This window comes from Pristiophorus japonicus, chromosome 3 (genome assembly GCF_044704955.1).
Source record: "Pristiophorus japonicus isolate sPriJap1 chromosome 3, sPriJap1.hap1, whole genome shotgun sequence".
Classification (NCBI taxonomy): Eukaryota; Metazoa; Chordata; class Chondrichthyes; family Pristiophoridae; genus Pristiophorus; species Pristiophorus japonicus.
Genome location: NC_091979.1, coordinates 314,866,755 through 314,892,135, shown reverse-complemented (window position 1 = coordinate 314,892,135; position 25,381 = coordinate 314,866,755). Strand labels below are relative to the sequence as shown.

The window sequence follows — 25,381 nt, the reverse complement described above, 5'->3', positions numbered from 1 at the left end:
TATGTGTCCAAGTCCTGAAGCGGGGCTTGAATCCACACACTACTGACACACAACTGCGAGTGCTACCAATTGAACTAAGCAAACTCACAGTAAATATAACCCACCATTTTTATATTTCCTTAATATCACACAGCTAGTTTACATCTCTCACTCTGACCTACACTGAATAAGTGGATTATCCATAGCCTTATCAGTACTGCTTTGACTCTTGCATTGCTTTATCCCAGCAGTTTTATTAATGTTTTACAGCTAGTTCTGACTTGTAGTTCTGTGAATCCCTTAGCACTCTCGCTATTTTTAAAAAAATGCAGGATTGCAGAATAGCGCTTTTAATGATGCAGTGGCTTTTGCTGCATTTCCATATCGGTGCTGTTCATTATATTTCAAATGTTTAACTGAAGGGAAACCCTCACTGTTTTTCTAAAATCTAACTGGAAGAGGAGTAATAATTCATTATTTTATCCCCTTTTGTCAACTGGGTCTCTGTGCACCACACACCACATTTCTGTCCATGGTTCAAAGAGCTCCCTGCCCTCTGGGACTTTTGATACAGTAGTGCTCATCAGCCTCAAGTCATTCCTCCTCCTAGCCTTCACTAATATTGCCCTGGAGCTGGCTGTGAGAAGCTGACCAATGCAGCGAATGCCATGGGATATTTGTTTTTTTTTATTTTGAAGGAATAGGATTCACAAAGGTGGAAATTTAAACTAGTTCTGTTGGAGCTCCAAATTATAAAGAGACTTGCGGAACTGAACTATTGGACATAACGTTGATTGGAGACGTGATGCAGGTTTTTAAAATACTGAGAAGGGATGGATAATCGAAATGCAGTCGGGTAATTTAATTTGAATTGTGAGTGCAAACTACAGGACATGAATATTAATTGGGGGTAGTGTACTGACATGGATTGAGAACTGGTTGTCAGACAGGAAGCAAAGAGTAGGAGTAAATGGGTACTTTTCAGAATGGCAGGCAGTGACTAGTGGGGTACCGCAAGGTTCTGTGCTGGGGCCCCAGCTGTTTACACTGTACATTAATGATTTAGATGAGGGGATTAAATGTAGTATCTCCAAATTTGCGGGTGACACTAAGTTGGGTGGCAGTGTGAGCTGCGAGGAGGATGCTGTGAGGCTGCAGAGCGACTTGGATAGGTTAGGTGAGTGGGCAAATGCATGGCAGATGAAGTATAATGTGGATAAATGTGAGGTTATCCACTTTGGTGGTAAAAACAGAGAGACAGACTATTATCTGAATGGTGACAGATTAGGAAAAGGGGAGGTGCAAAGAGACCTGGGTGTCATGGTACATCAGTCATTGAAGGTTGGCATGCAGGTGCAGCAGGCGGTTAAGAAAGCAAATGGCATGTTGGCCTTCATAGCGAGGGGATTTGAGTACAGGGGCAGGGAGGTGTTGCTACAGTTGTACAGGGCATTGGTGAGGCCACACCTGGAGTATTGTGTACAGTTTTGGTCTTCTAACCTGAGGAAGGACATTCTTGCTATTGAGGGAGTGCAGCGAAGGTTCACCAGACTGATTCCCGGGATGGCGGGACTGACCTATCAAGAAAGACTGGATCAACTGGGCTTGTATTCACTGGAGTTCAGAAGAATGAGAGGGGACCTCATAGAAACATTTAAAATTCTGACGGGGTTAGACAGGTTAGATGCAGGAAGAATGTTCCCACTGTTGGGGAAGTCCAGAACCAGAGGTCACAGTCTAAGGATAAGGGGTAAGCCATTTAGGACCGAGATGCGGAGGAACTTCTTCACCCAGAGAGTGGTGAACCTGTGGAATTCTCTACCACAGAAAGTTGTTGAGGCCAATTCACTAAATATATTCAAAAAGGAGTTAGATGAGGTCCTTACTACTAGGGGGATCAAGGGGTATGGCGAGAAAGCAGGAATGGGGTACTGAAGTTGAATGTTCAGCCATGAACTCATTGAATGGCGGTGCAGGCTAGAAGGGCCGAATGGCCTACTCCTGCACCTATTTTCTATGTTTCTATGTTTCAGATAAAAAGGAATATTTTCCATGAACTGTGAACATAGATACAAAAGCAATCTATATTATATATAGAAAATAGATACCCAGCTTAGTATATTTTTTCCCCAGAAAATCACAATCGATTCCGATGGAAAAAGGATCCTCAGCTCATCAGATCTTGTTCTTCCAGAATACCAACCCTATTATCTTTCCATTACAATATCCAGCCATTTATGGTGTCCTGGCTCCAGCCACACTCCCTGGCAAATTGTTCCATCTGTTGTCCAGTCTCTTTTTTAAAAAAAACATTTTCTGTGACTTGTCCTGAACTTGTACTTCACAACCCTGAACCCTCTTATTGGGCCCAAGTTTCCACATGATTCGCGCCTGATTTTTAGGAGCAACTGGTGGAGAACGGACTATTTTAGAAATCGCAATTCTCCACATTTTTTTTCTGCAGTTCTAGTCAGGTAGAACAGTTCGAGATTAGAACAGAATTTTTTCTTCAAAAGGGGGCGTGTCCGGCCACTGACGCCTGATTTGAAAGTTTCTACAGTGAAAATGTACTCCAAACTAAAGTAGAATGGAGCCAGTGAAGATTTTTGTAGAACTGAAAAAACCTGTTCTACACATTAAAAAATCAGGCGCAGGTTACAAATTAGGCGTCCAGAACGAGGGGGGGGCGGAGGGAACTCATTAAATTCGACAATAAATCCTTATTTATACTTCTACAAATATTATACAAATAAATCCAACCTGAATAAACATTTATAAGCCAAGAAAAGATTAAATAAACCATCTTCCTACCTGTGTGAAAGTGCTTCAGCCAGGGAGAATTCTGCAGCCGTTCGTGCCGCTGAGCGGGAGAGAGAGAGGGGGGAAGAGAGAGAGAGGGGGGAAGAGAGAGAGAGGGGGGAAGAGAGAGAGGGGGGGGGGAAGAGAGAGAGAGAGAGAGGGGGGGGAAGAGAGAGAGAGAGGTGGGGGGGGAAGAGAGAGAGAGAGAGAGGAAGAGAGAGAGAGGGAGGGAGGTCAGGTCGGATCGGATCCAGTTCTGGAGTCGGGTCCAGTGGGGTGGGCGTGTCGGGTCGGGGAACAGGAGCGCGGGTCGGGTCAGTCGGGGGGGGGGGAGAGCGGGTCTCGGGTTGGGGGAGCGGGTGTCGGGTCTAGTCGGCGGGGGGGGGGGCGGGGGCGCGGGTGTCGGGTCTTGTCGGGGGCGGGGAGCAGGAGCTGGCCGTGGGAGGAGCCTTATTCACGCAGCCCCAGTGAGGCCATTCAGCCAGGGCTAGGGCTGCGTGCTTCGGGCCCCTCCCACACAGTTCGGCGCCTGGAGCTACTGCACTTGCGTGCCGACTGTAGCGCATGTGCAGAGACAGTGCCGGGACCTGGCTCCGCCCCCCCCCCCCCCCCACAGCTCGTGCTGGCTGCGCCGAGGGCCAGAGGACCTGTAAGTAGGTGGAGAATACCGAGGATTTTTTTAGGCGCGAAAAACGGGCGCCCAGCTCGGAGGGGCGCCCGTTTTTTTTCTTGTGGAAACTTGGGCCCATTGTGCTGCTTGGTATATCAAAGTATTATTTTCTGTGTCCTAAGTTTTTATATATTGTACTTTATTTATACAAGGTTTCCTCGGAGGTATCTCGCTTCAAGTTGCTCTCATAGTTCACTCCTTTAACACTGGAGATCAGTCTCATTGTTCTCCTTAGCACTGCCATTGGGGCTTGGGTAGCTTCATATCTTAATGAACAGAAATGTACGCAGACTGCAGCTGAGGTTAACCAGGGGGTCGTACAGCTTCAGCGTGACTTTTAGAAGTTTGAGTTCAATTAATTTATGAATACAACTCAACATTGTGTTTGCTTTGTTTATTGCTATTGGAACAGCTCGGAGATGTTCCATGATATAAAGATTCATTGTTTTAATATTTCTTTATGGGATTTTATAGGTAGCTAGCATTGTAGGGACATTAAAATTTGCTTTCTCTGAGCGTAGCCTGGCTAATTGGAATACACGATTCCCTCGCTCATAGCTATGTAAAAATCCAGTTTTGATTAACAGCTCTTTAACTAGAAGCTGCCTGATCAGGGTACAAGTTTAGCATACTTTTCCCAGCTCACTAGTTTTTTAATGCTGTTCTGCTGGAGAGTGGAGGGAGGCAAACTGAGGACTCAGTTTGTCTTTCTCCCTTAAAAGCATGTCATTTTATTGTTTTGAAAGATTGTGAGGTATTATCGAGTGAAATCAGTGTTTGTATTTGCTTCTGTTTTAATGTTACTTAAGGGAGTATGCCCTTTTGTTCTGGATGTTTTGGGGCAGAAATTCGGGGCATTTGCACCTCCCAGCTAATGACTCGCTCAAAATTCCACTACCCTCCCCTCTTTCCCAGAACAGGTTCAAATGGCAAAATATGTCTTGTGTCTTGTTTGTTAACCAGTAAAATACAATCTTATGAAGAGGTAAATGCCGATTGTTTCTTGGACTGAGATAACAAAGTAATCTGCTGCAGCTGATGTCACATCTGTGGATAAAGGGAAATATTTCTCAAGTTTATTTCTTCATGGTTGTTATATTCAATGGATTACTTATACATTTAATTTGATACATTTTATTTCATACTTTGTATTTTATTTTCCTGCTATTTTCTTTCAGCTGAACCAGCCTCCTCCAGGCTTTATTTACCCTTCAGGGGAACAGAAGTCTGGGAAACGTAGGCTGGGGACATCCATAGCCTCTGCCAAACCCATTTCACGATTCGTCAATGAGCAGTGTATTTCTGTCGGGCAGGACTGGTCTTGCCAGTGTTTCCTTGTCATTTTACACCTCAAATGGAGCTGTGCAGGCACAAGAACCCTGACAACGCCCTGCTGACAACCTGCAGGATTTGCTTGATAAAGACGGGTGTTTGAGAATCTGTCAAAGCTGGCATTAAAAAATGCAGCTGTTTAGTTGAGACTAGAGTTAAGCAGTGCTCGGCAGCGCACCAAACTGGAGGTCCCATGCAGGCCGCTCACCAGCTGCTGCAGCTGGAAGAAATATGGCACGTGTACGACCACTGCAGCAAATTTAAAGGGCCCGCGCCAGGAAAAGTTAGAGGGAACATTGGTTACAAGGCTGCTGTCTATCTCCCCTTTCCTTCATTCATTTCAGTATTTTACAGCCACCAGTTTCCCTCCCGTACCATGCCCAAGTAGCCATTATTCATGTGTAGGCCTTGGCAATGAGTGTCAGCAAGCTATTTGACTACAGAGGGCATCGCAGCTTAGCCTTGTTCTGCCCTCACCAAGTGTCTTCACACATCAATTCCACAAAGGATTGCTGTAGCAGGGTTCAGCAAGAGGGAGGAGGAAAACCTGGCTGATTTTTCCCCTCCCTAACTTGGCCCACTGAGGCCAATTTTAGTGTCACTAACACTACTGTAGATGAGGTCAGTGCACCATGCACAGCCTGGTGATTGAACTTGTAACCTTGCTGGTCTGTATGTCTCTTGTACTCACTGATCCACAGGGGGAGCTTGTAATATATATTTTGAATGAAGTGGACTTGATTGACATAGTGTTCATGTGTTCTATTTTATGTTTCAGCACCAATGGAAGTTTTGTATGACCCTTTTATACTTTCAGATGAATTAAAACCAGAGTTCAAACAACAGTACTCTTCAAAAGAAGCTCCTTTTAATCAAAGTTTTGAAGAAAGCAAGATTACTTTAAAGGGCCTATTCATAGTCTAAATATTACTACTTAAATTTTTTGTCAAACCTAATCCTAATTTGCAAACTTTTCAAACAGTGCCATCAAGTCTTGTAGTGATTTGTATATTAGGACTGTACATTCTTGAATGACATCTCATTCATTGGCAGTTACGTGGTGGTCGGCATTTCATGTATTCCCCTGTATGCTCGAGCCACATTTGGTAGTATCGGGAGGAGAATGTGATCCTACAGTCTCTTGCGTTACAAGTGTTCTCCTGTGGTGTTTGTGTTTTCTGTGCAAGTGCCCTCTATAACTTCTTCGTGGATTTAGAGGAGAATGTAAACAGTTAGAAAAACATGGAGACCTAATTTGATATTTTATTAGTAGTAGAATCATATTAGCGAATAAAACTATTAACAGTTTTGTGCTACCAAGATCATGTTTGGAATTCCTGTAACTGTAAGAGATGTGATGGAAGTTGAGTCATATTGTACTGCATTAAAGGTGCTGTATGAATGCAATGTATATTCCATGAGACTGACTGGTTCAGGTAAGTGGCTTTCTGTTCAATTACATTTTTTAACCGTTCATCAGATTTATTTGTTATATTTTGCTATTAGCTTGTATTCAGTGAGAAGTATATAATATACATTTTGAACCAAAATGTAGTGAATATATTTTTCCATAGAACTGAGCATTCAGCAAACAGCTTTTGATAATGCAGTTGGAATGGGAGAGTAAATTAGGATTGAAGTGCAGCTGTGGGACTGTCCTTGCTTTCTGTTTATATTTTAGATTAATTATTAATTAACTTGCAGGCAGAAAGACTAATGAAACAGATTGGTGTCAAAAATGTCAAGCTTTCAGAATATGAGATGAGCATTGCAGCCCATCTAGTGGACCCTCTGAGTATGCAGGTAAGGCATAATTTAATTGCATTTGGTGTTCTTGCTGTCTTGGACAGTAAAGTGTGGATAGAGTCAGATTGCTAATCCCCTTACATTAGCTATGCACCATTGCAATTTGAACGTAGTGGAAATCTCATTCGAGGCAGCTTGCCTAATATAAAATTCCATTTTCCTTTTTAGCTATCAATCTAAATTTATTTATCCCCTACCATGGAAGGACCGAACTGCCACTTGTTTTTTGTCTTGCTCCACCTAGTACGAGTTGGCCAGTGTTGGAAGGTTGCTATACTGGGAATCATATCACACCTGTGCTCTGTTCAGTGGAGAGTAATGAGCTTTTTCCATGAATTGAAGTACAATTCAAATTTGGAAACGGCTGACATTCTTCAGCGATACCTTCTTGCTATCGTACTAAGCTGCATATTGTATTTCATTCAACCAGCAAGGTAACCTGATGGCAGGCCCCTGTTAATGGTACTCTGGAACTGGCCAGTACAAGGTGCAGAAGAGCAGTCTGAGGCAACTCATCCCTTTTTAAATCATCTCCTCTATCCATGTGGAAAGTGCTGGTCTTTTCCTCCTTTTTAATAGCACATCTAGGATTAGGAGCTTGCCCTTTAGAGAGTCACGAGAGTGATCTTGTAGCTTTGTGATGCAGTATGTTGGAGCTCCTATAAGTTGCTACGCCCATATTTCTAACAAAAACATGTAATGTTTGTTTCAAGTTTGTCTTAAAACAATATGTGAGTGAAAGGGCACCAAGTCCGCTTTTAATTTCATTCTGACTCTGATTAAATATAAGGTCAATGGTAATCCTTTTAAATCGACAAATCCTGCACTTCAATATGTACTCCTTATCTGAAGCAAATAGAAATTTTTAGCAAGTGTGTGTGTGTTAAAACTTGCACGGATAATTCCACACAAACTGACCTTTCATTTTCAAGAAAAATAAAATTAATGTTATGTTTGCAATGTTAGAGCTTTTTAATATCCATTTAAAGAAAAAACAATGTGAATAATTTATTCCGCATGCAAGCTTAAAATGTGATAGGTGGAAAAGTATGTTGCTTTTAAATTTACCAACTTTTGAATCAAAACTATTGAATCAGTTCATAGGAGAAAAGATATATAAATAAAATGTACAAACCATCTTCTAAATTTTCCATGTAATCTACATGGTTTGAGTTCTACCTTTCAGTGCAGTCTAGAGGAAAGTGGAAAAATCGTGAAAGGATAAACTATCAATAACATTTGTGGCTTCAAAAACATTGTTCTTCAAAATTTAGAATATGAGTACATGGCCTTGAAATTGAGAGTTGAAAAGCAGTCTGCTCAGTTGCAATTGCTGAATTATTCTCACTTTTGGAGAGCATAAAAGTTGGTTCTCATTTAAACTGCAGTCTTGCTTATACAGTGAAATAAAAATGAGTCCTGCAAATAAATTCCAGTGCTTTCTCTCATCTCAGTTCCTGCTTGTAGATACAGGTTAAACCTCCCTTATTCAGAACTCCCTTATTCGGAACCACCTCTTGTCCAGAACCCTTCCCGGCCACTGGGTGGCGCATGTGCAGAACTCCAACATGAACAAATTGAAGTCTTCCTCGCTGCCGACTCCTGCAATCGCTGGCCTGACCCCGCGATCCACCGCCCTCACCCCCCACTATAATCTCTCTGCCGCACTCCCAGTCCCAAGCTAGCCAGCCCCAATAACTCTTTTCTCAGTACCTGTACCATCCAATTTAATGTGACCACCCCTCATCCGGAAAAATCCCTTATCCAGAACAGACCAGGTCCCGAAGGTTCTGGATAAGGGAGGTTCGACCTGTACCAGATATGGAACCCTGGGAATCAAGCTTCAGTAATTCTGAAATCGAGGTCTGAGCCAGGATCATTTTAATCACGCGCCCAACAGCTAATGTGCTAAAATTTATTTACCGCCTGTTCGACAAATTATAATTTCTTTAACTGCTTGTGGTTAGTTAAAAGCAGCTCATGGAATTTAATAGATCTACCATCATAATTATTCTCCGATTCAGAGGCAGGTTGCTGCTTTCTTGGAGTTGCCACAAGTTTGTGCACGCACAGTATGTAGACGGTGTATCAATGTGACATTTGCTGTGTGAGCTGCATTTTGCATTCCACTAAGAACAGTTGGGGGCAGTAGTAACTCTGCAGATGAGTTGCTATTAAACCATAATTTGAACTGAATTTAATGTGGACGTCAGCAATTCCACCCCCCCCCCCCCCCAGCCTCTTCATGATACAAGTTAAGCTGCCTTCAATCAACAATGTATGAAAAAATAAAAATTATACCAATGTGGACTTTGTGCCAGGTCATGTTTAATTTTTAAAATATAAAATAAGCTACTGCACCACCATCTTGCACAATAAATTGTTTTGTTTTAAATTGTGCCATGTGATATCAAAAATATTCTAACATCCCAATGCAGTCATACAGCAGAAATTGCATTAAATTATGTTACTGATGCATATTTTGTGTTAAAACACTACTTTCAGCCAGAATTAAAGTTGGAGGTCCGTAGTACATCAGTGATGCCAATAAAATTGGTCTCTGCCATCTTTTTCTACTTTTCTTTTTAAACATGTCCATCTAGAATATATTAAAATCCTTGAGTTGATAAAACTGTGAAGCCCCAAGGACATTAAAATCAAAGGGTATCATTGTAAATGGAACAACTGTTGTTTCTAACCTTTAGAAGTCACGCGTGAGAAACACTACAGGAGATTCACTTGTAGATTACTAAATATTATTGAGTATCTGAGATTTTGCAAGGCATTTAAGTACTATAATTAGTGTTTGCAAAAAACGATCTAATGTTTTTCAATAGTTTATCAATGCTTATTTGTACTGCTCTGATTGTGTAGTTTTGAAGTACAGCCTATGACCATTACTAAAAAGAAATAGATTTTTAGTAAATAGCCAAATGGGAAAATAAAGCTGCCACTGGATCATTTTATTGCACTGAACATCATTTCATTGAAACTGCAGTAACCTGTAACATTTCCAGTGCTAGTTCAGATACAATGCTTTCATCTGCTTTTAATAGGTTACCTGGGATGATGTTGCTGGCTTGGATGATGTCATTGCAGAGCTCAAAGACACCGTGATACTGCCAATTCAAAAAAGGCACCTATTTGAAGGTTCCAGGCTGCTGCAGCCTCCAAAAGGTATATGGGATGGGGGTCACAACTTCTACATTAACTGGGGCGAGCACATAGCTCACTTTTGTAATAGTACTTGAGAGGCTATATAGCTAAGGGCCTTCAAGTTGCATTTTGAGCAAGTGGTCAATCGGCAGGCTTGGTGATGGCAGGCACTACAACTGTATGCAAGAAGTCTGCGACTCTGGTCATTCAGTGCTGGGTGATTGAGACTGCAGCGATATTTGCTAGTATCCAGGATGATGGAGTAGCCCTTTGTAGAGTTTGCACTGCTAACCTTCGATGGAGAGGGGACCTCTTAATTGCTGGGCTAGCTAATTGTAGCTAGTAGGCTGTCCTTTACACTGGTTGAGAGGGGAATAAAACCACACCGAATTTGATATAGGCTTAATGAAATATCAGAATTCTTGTTAATGGGATAATACAAAAAGGCCAGAACAGAGAACTCTGCTTGCTAGCACGAGAGCCGGCTTGCTATTCATAGCAGCATTATTGCAGAGTGAGAGGTATGATAGCTGAAAGATGGCACTAGCTTATACCTTCTGGTGCATGCTGTTGATGTAAGGTTTACAGTTTGTAACAACGTGCAAAGAGGCATCAAAGAATGCCCGACACCTGTGCGACTAGCACGGAAACAAAAGTGCTATGCCACATATTAGCGTCTACACACCAACAGTAAGAAATGATGAGCTGAAGAAGCAGTTTTGTGATGTCACCGTAACACCATCAGCAGACAAACTCATCATCATGGGAGATTTCAGTGTGTGGGCTGACGGGGACGCTTGAGTGGCACCGCTGATCCCATTGATGTTGGGACAAAATGTATTGAGAATGAGCTGGTCATCATCAGCCTAGTCTTGTGCCAACCAGACAAGCATAACCCATCCTGGATGCATCCATACTTCATAAACCGGCATTTGATCAATTATATCTTTGGCCGGCAGTCTGATCAGAAGGATATAAAAAATGTCACATGCAGCAGAACGCTAGACTAATGGTTGTATGAAACGTTTACGTTATTGTTGGCAATCCAACCACATTGTTACAAAATTGCCTCGAAGCCCATTAGATGATTAAATGAGAAGCGGCTTAAGGACCCTAGCAGAACCTTCAGCGCAGAGCTTTCCCTCTGATGTAGCACCTACAGATGATATCAATAGCAAGCGAGCTACACTGTAGATACAGTGTGCAGTGCTAAAGGAAATGCATGGCCTCAAATGTCAAGAGCGTCGATGGTGCCACGCTTGTGATTTCAGCCTTTCCATTAATGTAGCGATGGCACAATCACTTTTGAGGGATTGTGGAAAGGACCGACGTTGGAGATGGCCATGATAGTGACACAGTGGCTACAACATAACATGAATGAAATCTCCACAATAGCCATGGTTAATTAAGCCATTGATATAATGAAGATCTTTAAAAGCTCCAGGACAGAAAGGGTTTCCTGCAAAAATTTACATTAGTGGAGCTTATTGACTCTTCAAAACCATCTGGACAGTTGGCACCATCCCACAAGTTCTGGAACCAGAAGCGGAAAGGAGAGTTGAGCAACTCATGGATTTTTTATTGTTTTGATAGTAAGAGTGCATATCACTGCTTGAAAATGCCATTGAATCAGTTTTTCTCGAGTACTAATATAGCCTTCGATAAATTGCAGCGCTATTAGCATGTTTTTCTTTGCTTGGCACATTGAAGAGCAATGTGTGGAGTTGTATAAAGACCACTCTACGCAGTCTTCTCTCTTCTGGTGAAGGGTTTTGATACTGTCAGCAAAACGGATCTGTGGAAAGTGTGCATCAGTTCTGTGGTGGAGTATTTGGTGGTCGCGTGCGAGCTGAGTCTTTGCCATCACCAGTGAAGTGAAACAAAAGTGTACGCTTGCACCTAACTCTTCAAAGCTGTGTTTGATAATACAACAGGAGGTTTAGATGTGGGTGTTCGCATATGTTTGCACACATCTGGGAGCTTCTTCAACCTGTGTAAATGCTTTCATCCAGCAGAAGCCACTTACAGAATTACTAATCACACAAGTTAAATCCATTGATGTGTATTCAGACATCCTGTCTGGATTTTGTATTAATGTGTCATTTTCTGTGTAAATTGAGATTTTAAACCCATTGTGCTGTTACCAATAAAGCAATTTAAATCCATAATCTAATATGGATCAAAATCCATTTTTGTTACAGTAATACTGAGTTCACTTACCTTGATGTGTTGTAAAATGCTGCACTAATATAGACAATGAGTATATAAGAAAAGCCAGCTCCGTGTTTGGAAGACTGAAAAGTATGTTTGGAATCAGCATGGGATCTAATCCATAACAACTGTTGTCATCACCACCGTTCTATAGAGATATGAATCCTGGCGTGTTGCCTGTCTCATTCAGCAGCTCGATTAGGTCCACCTCCAATACTTGAGGTTCTTCATGTGCATCAAGTGGCAGGTCGATATTGCCAAATGCAAGGTCTTCTCGTCTGTTAGTTTCACCGGCATTGAGGCCATGTTGATGGTAGTATAGCTGCACTGGAAGATTACAAATGAACAATGCTGCAACCTGGAACATAAAGGCAAGTGGAAGCTGGGTGGCCAACAAAAGAGGTAAAGGGACTCGAAAACAGCCAGGAATGGGGAAAGTCTCCTGTCCGATCATACAAGCTGGTGAGCAGCGCTATGTGGCAGTTTCAGCCAGTGCACGCACCTACTCTCAGATTCACTGAAGGGGAAATGGCTGTTTGGCTCTGTGAAATATGTATGAAAGCTAGTAAGCCTCTCAACTATTGGCCTTAATAATCATCAAAACTGATTCTCTTTTCAACAAGAACTTGCATTTATATAGCACGTTTAGCATAGTAAAATGTTCCAAGGCACTTCACAGGAGTGTTGGCAAAGAAAATTTGACACCCAGCCCATGAGATATTACGACAGTGGTTAAGGAGCGTTCTCAAGTAGGAGAGCGGGGCGGAGAGATTTGGCGATGGAATTCCAGAGCTTTGGGGCCTCGGCAGCTGAAGGCACGGCTGCCACTGGTGGAGCAAGAGGCCAGAATTGGAGAGTAATCTTTGGGTACAAACGACCAGCACCATACCTTCCAGTTGTATTTTTACCAACACGATGTATTATGATGGGGTTAGATGAAGAGTGGTGGGAGGAGGCTCGTGTGGAGCATAAATGCCAACATAGACTAGTTGTGCTGAATAGCCTGTTTCTGTGCTGTAAATTCTATATAATTTCGTGAGATTGAAGAAAATATGTTGAATCCTGGCACCATTTACACTCTTGAGAAGCAGTATTGTTTCACTTGAGGCCATACACCTACTCTAGCCTTGTAAGTCATGCAATCCACTTGCTCCTGGCATCATCCGTAGGTGCTACAACAGAGGGAAGGTCTGCAGTGAGGGTTCTACATGGCTCATGCTTGGGTCCTTAAGCCATTTCACTTTTAAGCACCTAATGGGCTTCAAGCCAATTCTTCACAGCAATTTGATTGCCAACAATAGCTTCAAGTGTATCATACAATGATCAGTCCAGCATTCTGCTCCACACAAAACTACACATGTTCCCAATGATGTGATTATTCATCTTATTTCATGTGCACGCTTCTAAACTGCTACCTCAGAAATTTACTTTGGGGGGAGGGGGTAATTGAAACTGACTTTTCTTGGGTTCCTAATGATATGATGAAATCTTTGTTAAGTAACTTTCAAAAATGCCATTGTTTGTTTCCCATTCAGGTGTACTTTTGTATGGGCCTCCAGGCTGTGGAAAAACTCTTATTGCCAAGGCTACTGCAAAAGAAGCAGGTTGTCGCTTCATTAATCTACAGCCTTCCACCTTGACAGATAAATGGTACGGAGAATCCCAAAAACTGGCTGCAGCTGTTTTCTCACTGGCTGTAAAACTACAACCTGCCATCATCTTTATAGATGAAATTGGTAAGCATCTGTAATTTAGGTTATGAGCATTTTGTTCAAGGTCTCTAACAACGATTGTAATTGCTACAGATTTAGAATATAGATTTGTAATACATGCACTACCTTGCTATTTTTCCAGCAGAATAAACAGTTATTAAATTATCAGGCCTCTGCTACTGTATCAAGGGGTATGGCGAGAAAGCAGGAATGGGGTACTGAAGTTGCATGTTCAGCCATGAACTCATTGAATGGCGGTGCAGGCTCAAAGGGCCGAATGGCGTACTCCTGCACCTATTTTCTATGTTTCTATGTATACCTTCAAGCCTCATGTCATTCTTATCTATATTACCCTACATCATTCGTGAATTTCCCTCCGCCACTGGCTGCCTGATCCTGCACTCCCCAATTCGGAGCAGTTGGTCCAAATGTCGCGACTGCCCTCCAATCTGCCACCAAGCTCATGGTCTACAGGGCTGCAGTGATACCCGCCCTCCTCTAAGGCTGAGAGACGTGGACCATCTACAGTAGACACCACAAATCGCTGGAGAAATACTACCAACAAGGTCTCCGCAAGATCCTGCAAATCCCCTGGGAGGACAGGCGCACCAATGTTAGTGTTCTCGATCAAGCCAACATCCCCAGCATCGAAGCACTGATCACGCTTGATCAACTCCGTTGGACGGGCCACATTGTTCGCATTCCTGACACGACTCCCAAAGCAAGCGCTCTACTTGGAACTCCTACATGGCAAGCGAGCCCAAGGTGGGCAGAGAAAACATTTCAAGGACACCCTCAAAGCCTCCTTGATAAAATGTAACATCCCCACCGACACCCGGGAGTCCTTGGCCAAAGACCACCCTAAGTGGAGGAAGAGCATCCAGGAGGGTGCTGAACACCTCGAGTCTCGTCGCCGAGAGCATGCAGAAAATAAGCACAGGCAGCGGAAAGGAGCATGCAGCAAACCAGTCCCACCCACCTTTTCCTTCAAAGACTGTCTGTCCCACCTTTGATGGAGACTGTAATTCCAGTATTGGACTGTTCAGTCACCTAAAAACTCACTTTTAGAGTGGAAGCAAGTCTTGATTTCGAGGGACTGCCTATGATGATGACTGCAGTGTTATAGCCCAGTCTCTGATCTGCAGTTCCTTTTGAGTTGGGCAGGATTGGTAAATGTATCCTGTCTTGATTAAAAGAGAAAAAAAAACTTAAGAATAATGGCATTGGGTAAAAATAATAGTGTAAATAAGGTTAGAATTGTAACAAAATTATCTTTCAGATGCTGACTCTGACTCAGAAATTGGCAGCCTTAATGGTGTCCATCCTTCAATCCTAATCTATTTGACCTTTTTGACTTTGATGTTGAGCCATGAAAGTCTGTATGTTCCTCTTGATTTTTCTCACCTATTTTTATCAGCTACTCTCTCACCAGCTGGCCTGTGGTCCACCAATATGGGGGAAGTTAGATAAGTACTTGAAAGAGAAAGGATATGATGGGGTGAGATGTAATGAGGTGGGAGGATGTTCGTGTGGAGCATAAACACTGGCATAGACCAGTTGGGACAAATTGCCTGTTTCTGTGTTGTAAATTCTGTGCAGTTCAATGTAATGTCTGCAGTACCTTATCTGTCTCTGCCAAAGGATTGCAACAGCTTTTTTGTCCCACAAGTTGTGCATTGGCTATTCATTCAATGCTGCCTCCAGTTTCTGTAGAACCTCTTGCAATAAATCAACATTTCAAAATCTGTCAATCTTGTACATACCACTGCATACAGAGTCCAGGTTTGGCACCCAAATTGAAGCAATCTGCGGAGGCGTAACTGACTTAGTTACCATTTTTCTCGACCAGTTTTTTTTTCATGTCATGTCTGCGAGTTTTTTCAATTGTTCGCAGTTTGGCCAACATTTTTTTCTCTTCGGTCGGCGTATCTGGCCACTACCGAAAAACCTGGTGAGTTAAGAAAACCAGCGCATTTTCACAAATCTGCGCTGAAAGACATCATTATTTTTAAATCGAAGATTTTGAAGGGAGTCAAGAACACTGTCAAAATCAATAACTTTTTTTTAACCTGCCAACGTAGAAGTGTAAATTTGTTGGATTTCACAAGTTTTTTTTTACTCACTCACGCACAACCAGCGAATTTCTTGAAGGCCTGGAGGGTTGTAGGTTTGGCCGGAAAAATCAGGCTCGCGCCCGGACACACCGGCTCAGGGTTCGGCTACAAAACAAGCCGTTGGTGGAGGGGAGGGAGGAGAGAGAGAGAGAGAGAGAGAGAAGTCACAAGACTCAAGGGTAGGGGGTGGGGGGGAAGAGAGAGAGGTGTCACAAGGGGAGGGGGAGGGGGGTGTCGGGGGGAGAGAGAGAGAAGTCACAAGAGTCCCGTGGGGAGTGGGGGGGGAAAGAGAAAGAGAAGTCACAAGACTCAAGGGAGGAAGAGAGAGGAGACCCTGAGGGCTCAGCGATAACCATTGCACATGGACATGTTTATGTTTGGAGCTGTTCTGTAATGGTGTTTTGTGTTCATGGAACATGGTTCAGTTTTAATGTAAAATATATTTTATTCAAAAGTTTACAATAACTTAACTTTTTAATAAAATTATTCTTGTATCAAAAGTTTACTAAGATCACTCTTTACAATCACTTATAAACTTGTAAATTTACATAACTTACAAAAAGCTTTTTGAGAACAGTTACAACAGTAGCAATAATAATAACAGCAGCTAAGAAAGGCTGCACCCATCTCTCATCCACCTTCTCAGACCGCCCGCTGCACTTGGTTTTGGACATTCCACCACCTCTGCCCGCAGGAGTGGTGCAGTGTTTCTGGGCTTGATCCCAAGCTTATTCTTTCTAACATCTCGGGTACTGCGCACCTCTTGAGGGTGGGGGCCATCAGCGTCGGGCGGCAAGTTGGAGGGCCCGGCTTTGGGCTCTTCAGAGGCTGCTGTGGGGATTGGAGTGGGAGTGGCAGTTGATTCTGTCAATGGGCGCGGGGTCTAGGCGTGTTCCCTTATTACAGCAGCTAACTGCAACATGCCGTCCCTCATGCACCCTGACAGTGTCTCAACGGCCTGCAACATTCCCTCCCTAATGGCCAGTGACGTGGTTTGCACTACCTTTGACATTCCCTCCCTCATGGCCATTATTCCCTCACTGATGGTCCCGGATATCGTTCTCATTTCTCGTGAGAGTATTGTTGCTTCTGACAATCCCGCTACCTCATTACTCACCCCACTGATGGTGTAAAGGAGTGATCGCGTAAGGTCAATGCTCTCCGCACCCAATGACATCATCTGAATTACATCTCTTAGATCCTGCATCTCCGGAGAGCTCCCCTTCCCCTCCTCACCCTGGGTGTGGCTCGCACCACACCCCTTGGATCCGCAGCCTGGGAAGGTGGGGCCCTGGGTGTGCCTCGCTGCACCCCACCACTGGGACCCGCAGCCTGAGAAGGTGGGGCCCTGGGTGTGCCTCGCTGCACCCCACCACTGGGACCCGCAGCCTGAGAAGGTGGGGCCCTGGGTGTGCCTCGCTGCACCCCACCACTGGGACCCGCAGCCTGGGAAGGTGGGGCCCTGGGTGTGCCTCGCTGCACCCCACCACTGGGACCCGCAGCCTGGGAAGGTGGGGCCCTGGGTGTGCCTCGCTGCACCCCAACACTGGGACCCGCAGCCTGGGAAGGTGGGGCCCTGGGTGTGCCTCGCTGCACCCCACCACTGGAAACCGCAGCCTGAGAAGGTGGGGCCCTGGGTGTGCCTCGCTGCACCCCAACACTGGGACCCGCAGCCTGGGAAGGTGGGGCCCTGGGTGTGCCTCGCTGCACCCCACCACTGGGACCCGCAGCCTGAGAAGGTAGGGCCCTGGGTGTGCCTCGCTGCACCCCACCACTGGGACCCGCAGCCTGGGAAGGTGGGGCCCTGGGTGTGCCTCGCTGCACCCCACCACTGGAAACCGCAGCCTGAGAAGGTGTGAAACCATGGAATATCCCACCAACACTCAAATCACTAGTCACGAAAGGGGCGGTCACCTCCATGAGCGGCACCTCCTCCAAAGTCAGTACAACAGTGGGAGGTTCATCCAGCTCCATCTCCTCCCCCTCACCCCCATGGATGGATTGGAAGATGTTCTCCTCTTCTGGCTCATCCGCGTCTGAATCTTCTGCATCGTCAGGGTTAGCCTCAAGTTCTGCAAAATATAACAGAACAGTGAAATGGTTAGCAGCAGAGGAGGGGGCAGGGTGGGTGGCATGATTAGGCTCACACATCACAGGCCAGGCAGCAGGCTGATTTGAAGGACCACGATGAATTTGCAGGGCTTGCCCTCTCCCTCGAGTGTGGGCCCAGCTTGTGCAATACTGATTGCTTTTTTCCAGGCAGGACCCATCAAAGCAGCGACCCTCTCTTCCAAGGGTGTCAGTGGGTGCAAATTTGCCGGGTCTCCTCCTGTTCAAGCTCGTTCCCTTTTATTTGCCACCTTCCTCTGCAAAGATGAAAATGCAACTTTTTAGAGACGGTATCTTTCTGCTGGGTGGGACATAAACAGCTGGTCACATTTACAATTGCATTGAATAAATGAAAATATTACTTACACTAACTACTTGACCAAGGTCCTTCAATTTCTTTTTACAGTGGCCTCCAGATCTCGTGGTGTTCACCACTGCGCAGTAATCTTCTGCAACTTGGTTCCAGCTTTTCTTCATTTCTTTTGATAACTTTTATGTGACTTCTGCTGGTGTCCACCTCCTACCATCTGTTCTCAATCACAGTAACTAGTGCCTCCACTTCATCCTGTAAGAAATTCTTGGTCCTTGCACTGCGTTGCATCTTGTACTGCTGCAGATCCGATTTTTCCAATGCTCTCACGCAGTACTTGTAACACACACATCTGGCTCTTTAAAAGTGGCCGATTGCCAAATCCAAGTTGTACTGAGCATGCGCGTGCGTCCATTGGAACGACATCAAAAATGTAACTTTTTTTCCCCCCGCATGCGCAGAAGATGCGGCATTGTTTTTTGGCGCAGACAGCAGGCTCCACCCCCCCCCGAGGCAACTGGACACACTGCACGGCGCCAAATTTGAATTATACATTGGGGAAGTTTGGCAAAATATTTCTGACGCATTTCTGGCCTAGAAAAACTGGCATAACTCTGGCAATATGCCAGAAAACAAGCTTGGGGAAAATTGAGCTTTATTTTACCAGTATACACACTCTGGATAATTTGGCTCTCTCATATCAAGCTCAATAGAATTTGGGATGTGATCAGTTGATCACGTTGTACTTCATCAAATGGCATTTTGTAATCAGTGAAGCATAGATAAAGGTAATTCTGAGTTTCTGCTGCTTGCACTTGCATTGTTTGCAAACATAAGAGGTCTGGTTCTCTTTCCTTTGTAGAAAAGATTTTGTCTTCAATGATTTCTGTATCAATCAAGGATTACATTCAAGCAAAATGTTAATTTCATGACTCTACTCATTATTCAGTGATTGCTGCACTCTGTTGGTATTGCAACAAAAGCAAAAGATCATGGTGGGGAGGGGCGGGGGTCGTGCATTGTATCATACGTAAGATTCTAGTTATATTTAGCTTCTCAATCTTGAATCACCGATGTGGTTTGCAACATTCCACACAGATGTTATTGTTTCAGTTTGACCTTGCCAATACTTTTGCCTTGTGTTCACAGCTGCACATCAGTTTGTGGAGAACTGAAAGCTGGGTCATTGCATGTGTTGCATATGGGTTAGAGTGCCTAGGTTTAACAAATAATTTCTAATGGAGATATATCACTGGAGAATATGTGTGATGCCGATCACTTTCTCCTATAATAAAATACCACCAGACAATTGTGTACAGTCTAAAACTACTTAGTCAGTTTTATTTATAGGATAAATACACAGGAATCAAAAGACACAGCAAGATACCCATCAGCACAATGCTGGAAACATTTGAACTAGAATAAATCCACAACGGCTTAATATACCTTTTTGGTATGTTGTTTCTTGGACTCTAATAAGCAACAGGCCTTTTGAATGTGAAATAGCTGTGTCTTGGTGGATATTTAAGATGAGATGTACGTGGATGAAGCAAGTTACTTTCTGAACAAGGACATTTGCTGCTTTCCCATAGACATGGCATCTGTCGTCTTCCATTTTGAATCTTGATGAGCGATGACCGCTTCTATTTTAACTCTTGCTACTTTCAAAGCTGTATTGAATGAAGAGACAAAGTCCCCTATTTGCCTTTCTGTTATTCGCTCCTGTTGCTTTACCCTTTTTCATGTTTCTTAAAGTAAACCAGACCTCTGTGTATGCTGGGGTTTGCTTCTGGCAACCTCAAATATGTATTCACACTATCTTCATATGCTATCATCAACTTCATATGGTATGGTGCCATTTTGATCCTTTGGTCATTTGTTGCCAATTTTTGAACTGTTAATCTCTTTTGACTTAACTTTGTCATCTTTTGCTATTATGTTTTTCTGGTTGTACGGTTTTCTTCAAAGAAGCATTCATCCATTTCTCTCTTTCATACCTCACTTTTTGTTCATCTCTGGTAGTCACCTTAATCTTGTTCAGACCTTCACTAGCTCACAGACAAATGATGTACAGGTGCAGCGCCTAAAATCCGGAACCCTCGGGACCGAGGCTGTTCCGGGTTTTCACGGACTTTCGATTTGCTTTCTGACGTCACGAATCCGGAAACAACGAGGAGGTTGCCGTCGGGCGGGCCCCGCTGAGGAGGCCCCAAGGTCAGGCAGCAGCGGGGCCCCGAGGTCGGCGGGCCCGGATTCTGGAACATTTTACGGATTCCGGACGACCCTGCCATCGATCGGCCTGGATTCTGGAACTCCGGATTCTCGACGCCGCATCAGTTTCAAAAGTGCGTGCGCTGGATGAATAAAGTCTCTGGTTAGAGATTAGTCTTTACTTATAAGTGGGATTCGATGTCCCTGTCTTAGTGTCCCCAAAGTGTTTGAGAAGTCTGACTGAATGGTGAAGCTCCTGCGTGCTGTATCACTGTGTTCCAGGAAAGTCTGGAGGAATTTGTCCTGATAAAGTCTCTGGTGCGACATCATTTTTTTTTAGACTGAACTAATATTTATAACCTGTGTTCTAGTTCGATCTAGTCGGTATGTGGTATTAGTATAGAACTTTGTGCACCGGTCTTTTATAACAAACCAATAATGTGTCTGCTGTCAGGGTCCAGGGGTGTATCTGTTGACATCTCGAAGAAACTTTGCTCAGTGTTGGATTTGATTGTGATCTCAGTAAGATTGAATCTGGAGGCAGGACCAGAAAATATTTTTGAAATTGTTCCTTCTGTAGTACTTTTTTCACCTCGAGCAGAAAAAATTGAGACTCAAGGATAAATTGGTGTAATTTTGCTGGTGCAGACTTCAAAGTTAGAGGTAAAGTTGATGCTTAAATTTTGAATACACATTTATTTTTTATGAGTATGTTTTGTATTTGTCCCTCAGATTCTTTTTTGCGCAATCGGTCCAGCTCGGATCATGAAGCTACAGCGATGATGAAAGCTCAGTTCATGAGTCTCTGGGATGGTCTTGATACAGACTTCAACTGCCAGGTGACTGCAGTATTGGATTTTAATGTTAACAACCTGCACCTTTTTGTCGCCTCCAATTGGCTCCTTGCCAGTTTCCTGTGCTCCGTCCTGCACACACTCCCAATTTCAAAGCTCTGCTTTATGTATCCTATCCCGCACTAAGCCCTGCTCCCCTACCTCCATTGGCTCCCCATTACTCATCCTTGTCTGCAAATCCTCTTGCCACATCTTTTGCAACCCCACCAGTTCCATTATTGGTTAGTCTTTAGCCCATCAGGGCTCAACACTCTGGAAAATCTCTCCTAAGTACCCATTTAGTTACCCTTATCTCCACATTTGAAAAACCTCCTCCAAAAATACTTCTGACTCTGCTTTTGGCCATCTCCCTTAGCTCTTCTATTGTGTAGCTTCCATTTTCAACCTCTGAAGCACCTTGGGACATTTATTATATTAAAGAGATTATATAAGTACAATGTATTATGATGAAGTAGGACAGTGCAGCACGTAGATTATTGTACCCTTGAGGTTAATAACATGTCATTGGTTAGAATTGTCACATAGTTGAAATCTGTTTTCACTAATGTTCACTGTTTGACATTATACAGCAATAAACAAAGTTATTTCCCCCTGTCATACAAGTCATAGGCTGTAGGTTACACAGTGAGTGAAAATGTTTCTCATTATTTAATCCATGAGTATAATAACTGAAGTGCTTCTGCTATCCTCTGATGAATAATTTACTAGCAATCATTACTTTTCTTTGTGATCATTTTAAAAGTAACTTTTACTGTATCAGTAACTTTTACTGTATCAGTAATGTTCTAATTCACAACAATTTAGAATTATGTGGTGTGAGTTTGAAAGATTTATGCAGTGGGTTTTTTTCAGGATTGAGAATTAGAATCTTTCCTCACTCCTCATCTGAAGTTGTTGACTCCTTGCTATAGTACCAAGGGCACGTGGTCATTATGCATATGTGAGCTTTCAGGGTGAATGTGGCAGTATTTGACCATGGAGCAGTCACAGCCAAGCTCTACGCTGACTTCATCTGGCACCCACAGTTGCATGCTTGCAGCAGGAGTTGCTGAATAAGTATCAGAGCAAAAAGAAAACTAGCTCATTTTCCCCCTCTCCCCTTTCTAACTTGGAGTTCTGCAGTCAATTGTAGCACTTGTACCGCTGGATCAGATCAGCTAACAGAGCACAGACCGTGGATTAAATCTGAGATATTCTGGTCTGTTCGACTGAGCGACTTACTGGATAAACTCGCTGAGCAATCTGGGAGCCCCACATAGGAATATTTTTCACTTGAGTGATATAAATACCATGATTAGGTGAACTGTTACTTTTCAAAAGTAATAGCGCTGTTGACCATCCTACTGTTGCTTCAACTTGTCACTAATACAACATACTTCTGTACTTAATTTCCCAGTTAAAGCTGTAAATTTGCACATTATTTCCAGGAGTGATAATGAATTTGCCCTTTGCTGAGTTATTGGTCGATCTATAAAGGTAGTATTGAAACTGATAATTTGCTTTAGACTGCAAAGTAATTTAAGATTTGAATATGAAGTAATTTATTAATGACATTCTCCTAACAAGCGATGGCGCTATTTCCATTGAAGTCTTATATTTTGGAGGCATGATAGGAAAAGAGAACTCTATGTATATCAACCATTAAATCTGTGCTCCATGTTGTATCGATACCTCTTCATGTTTTATTAGGTAATTGTGATGGGTGCCACTAACAGACCACAAGATCTGGACACTGCCATTTTACGAAGGATGCCAACAAGATTTCATATAAATCAGCCTGTAAGTACCAATACAGGCATGATGTCGTAGGATTAATGTTCATGTTTAATATTTCTGTGATTATAGCCACAAGATTCATTCAGAATTTAGAAGTTTTAAAGGTAGCGATGAGAGTTTTGTCTGTTAATTTGGAAAAATGCAAGATATCTGAAAGGCAAAATGATATAATTGGGAGAAAATATGCTTGCATTTATGTATCTTATTCCATGGCAAATTACTTTTGGAGTACATTGGCTGATGTGCAGGTAAACTAGAAGAACACACCATCATCTAGAACTTGAGAGGGTGCTGATAAATAAATTGTTTTCACTGTTTTATATTCTTCCTGTTAAATAAATGAACCAATTTGCGAATCTTTGCTGAGAACCTTTCTGTAAGCATGCATCAAGATAGGACACTGTTCTTCAATCCAGTCCAGATAGGTTTTGCTTCCATTTACTTCAGTTACTGGTATTGAAACTTGGATCCAGAGTCCTGGCTCAGTGCTCAAGTAGATTTAGGGGAGCTACCTTGCTTATATGCTTGCTAGCCAGCTCCACAGATGTAGTTCTGTTTGTTTTTGACTACTACTGGTTTATAACTATTATTTATTTGAATTGGCACTTCTGTGAGAACTAATTCTGAGGTAGATCTGGTTTACCATGGCATGAATTTGGAATGCAAGGTCAGATTTTTAGACATTAGGGCAAACCTAATTTTACTTTTTCTTTAAAAATGCAACGGGTGATGGTTGGTAAGAGTCTTAAATTTGGACATTTTCAATCCAATTTGTGGTGGATAAAAGCCCATATTACAAAACTGTCTGTGGATTATATGTGCTGAGAAAGGTTGCCTGAATTGTATAATGAGCCGAATAATCTTTAGACATGGTGAATGTTGGTACTTTTTGAGACAAAAGATGAATTGACAATGGTTGAAATAAATACTATGGCTTCAATTGTAATACTTTGGCAGGTTGAAAGGAGAGAGTGGGGTGGGGTTGGGGTGGGGGCTAGAAAGCAGTCAGGAAACCCGTTCAATCACAGGGGTGAATTTTAACCCCCAAAAATGGGTGGGTTGGGGTTGTGTGGGAAGTTAGTGTTAAAAATCTGAATCCTGACTAGAACCTGCTCACTTCCGGGTTTAACGGAGGCGGGACAGGACGGGCAGCCCTGGGGAGGTGGGGGGGTAGTGGGTGGGGTGGTGAGGCGAGACCGGTAAGGCGATCAGATGCCTGAGGGAGGTGGGGAGGGTGGGGTGGCGATCAGAGGCCTCATGGGGGTGGGAGGGGGGAGGCAGGGACACTGGATCCAGAAGGTAAGTGTAAAGGCACTTGCCTTCTGGATCCAGCAGTCTTCGCTTTCTATTAGCTGCTGGGTTTCACGACACCTGCAAAACCCGACCAGCTGCTGTTGCATTTAAAATGTTGCTTAAATCTGAGGTACGCAGCCTCATTGCAATATTTAAATAGGAGGCCCGCCTCCTGGGAGTGGGTTGGCTGTCTGCCCCCGTTCGCCTCTGTTAATCCCAGAAATGGGAAGGTTGGAGGTGGGTTCAAGTCGGGATTCAGATTTTTAACACTAGCCTCCTACCTGATCCCAACCCACCCATTTTGGGGGGGTTAAAATGCTCCCTATGTAATTGGACGTGTGATATATTGAGACTTGGAATGTTAGGGCAGCGGGAAGGTGATGCAGGTGAAAACGATTTTGGGACGCATAATTGACACCGTGCAAATGGGACACACTATTGTTGAGATATTGTTTGAGACTGCGACGTGAAGTTGAATTGACTTTGATAAATTGCTGATTTTTTTTTTCTGTTGGTACAGATGGAATACATTTGGATATATATATGGGGAGATTTTTCCCTTTTGGTGTCAAGTGCAAGTCAGGAAATTGTGCACCCCTCCCATTTAATTTTAATATACGGAAAAATCATGGGGTGCATGTTATTCTGATATGAGTTCCCAGCACATGTCTGGAGATATGGATCAGAAAATTTCCCTTGCAGTTTTGGGGAAGTTGAAAGCCCTTGTATAAACAGTCTGACCAAGACCGAGGTTAGCGGCACTCAGCGTGTCTGGTTCTATACCATCACAGTGGGCCATTCTTGGAGAAGCACTGAACCCTGATAGCTCCAAGAAACCATGATCCCTTCCCCAAGTGATCTCCTCTCCAATCTGAATGGTGTTGTGATTTGGAACCATTGATTGTTTCTAAGAACTTGCACAATAAATAGATTACAGGGCCTTAAATATCCTCTGAACTCTGCATTACCAATGCAATTTGTTTAGATGTTAAGAAATTAGAAATGCGCATAAGCTGCGCTACTGCTTTTTTTAGGTGTCATATCTTAAT

The 25,381-nt window shown here is 43.3% G+C and overlaps 1 protein-coding gene across 3 annotated transcripts in view; it reads left to right on the top strand.

Annotated features, from left to right (window-relative positions):
* Nucleotides 1–25,381, top strand: part of atad1b (ATPase family AAA domain containing 1b) — a 71,834-nt gene that overhangs the window by 34,555 nt on the left and 11,898 nt on the right. For all 3 annotated transcript variants that reach the window (XM_070876894.1, XM_070876892.1, XM_070876893.1), the window contains exons 3-7: nucleotides 6,485–6,583; nucleotides 9,643–9,763; nucleotides 13,489–13,689; nucleotides 21,142–21,248; nucleotides 22,953–23,042. In XM_070876894.1, the coding sequence (XP_070732995.1) occupies nucleotides 6,485–6,583; nucleotides 9,643–9,763; nucleotides 13,489–13,689; nucleotides 21,142–21,248; nucleotides 22,953–23,042 (618 nt within the window). The remainder of the gene's footprint in view (nucleotides 1–6,484; nucleotides 6,584–9,642; nucleotides 9,764–13,488; nucleotides 13,690–21,141; nucleotides 21,249–22,952; nucleotides 23,043–25,381) is intronic.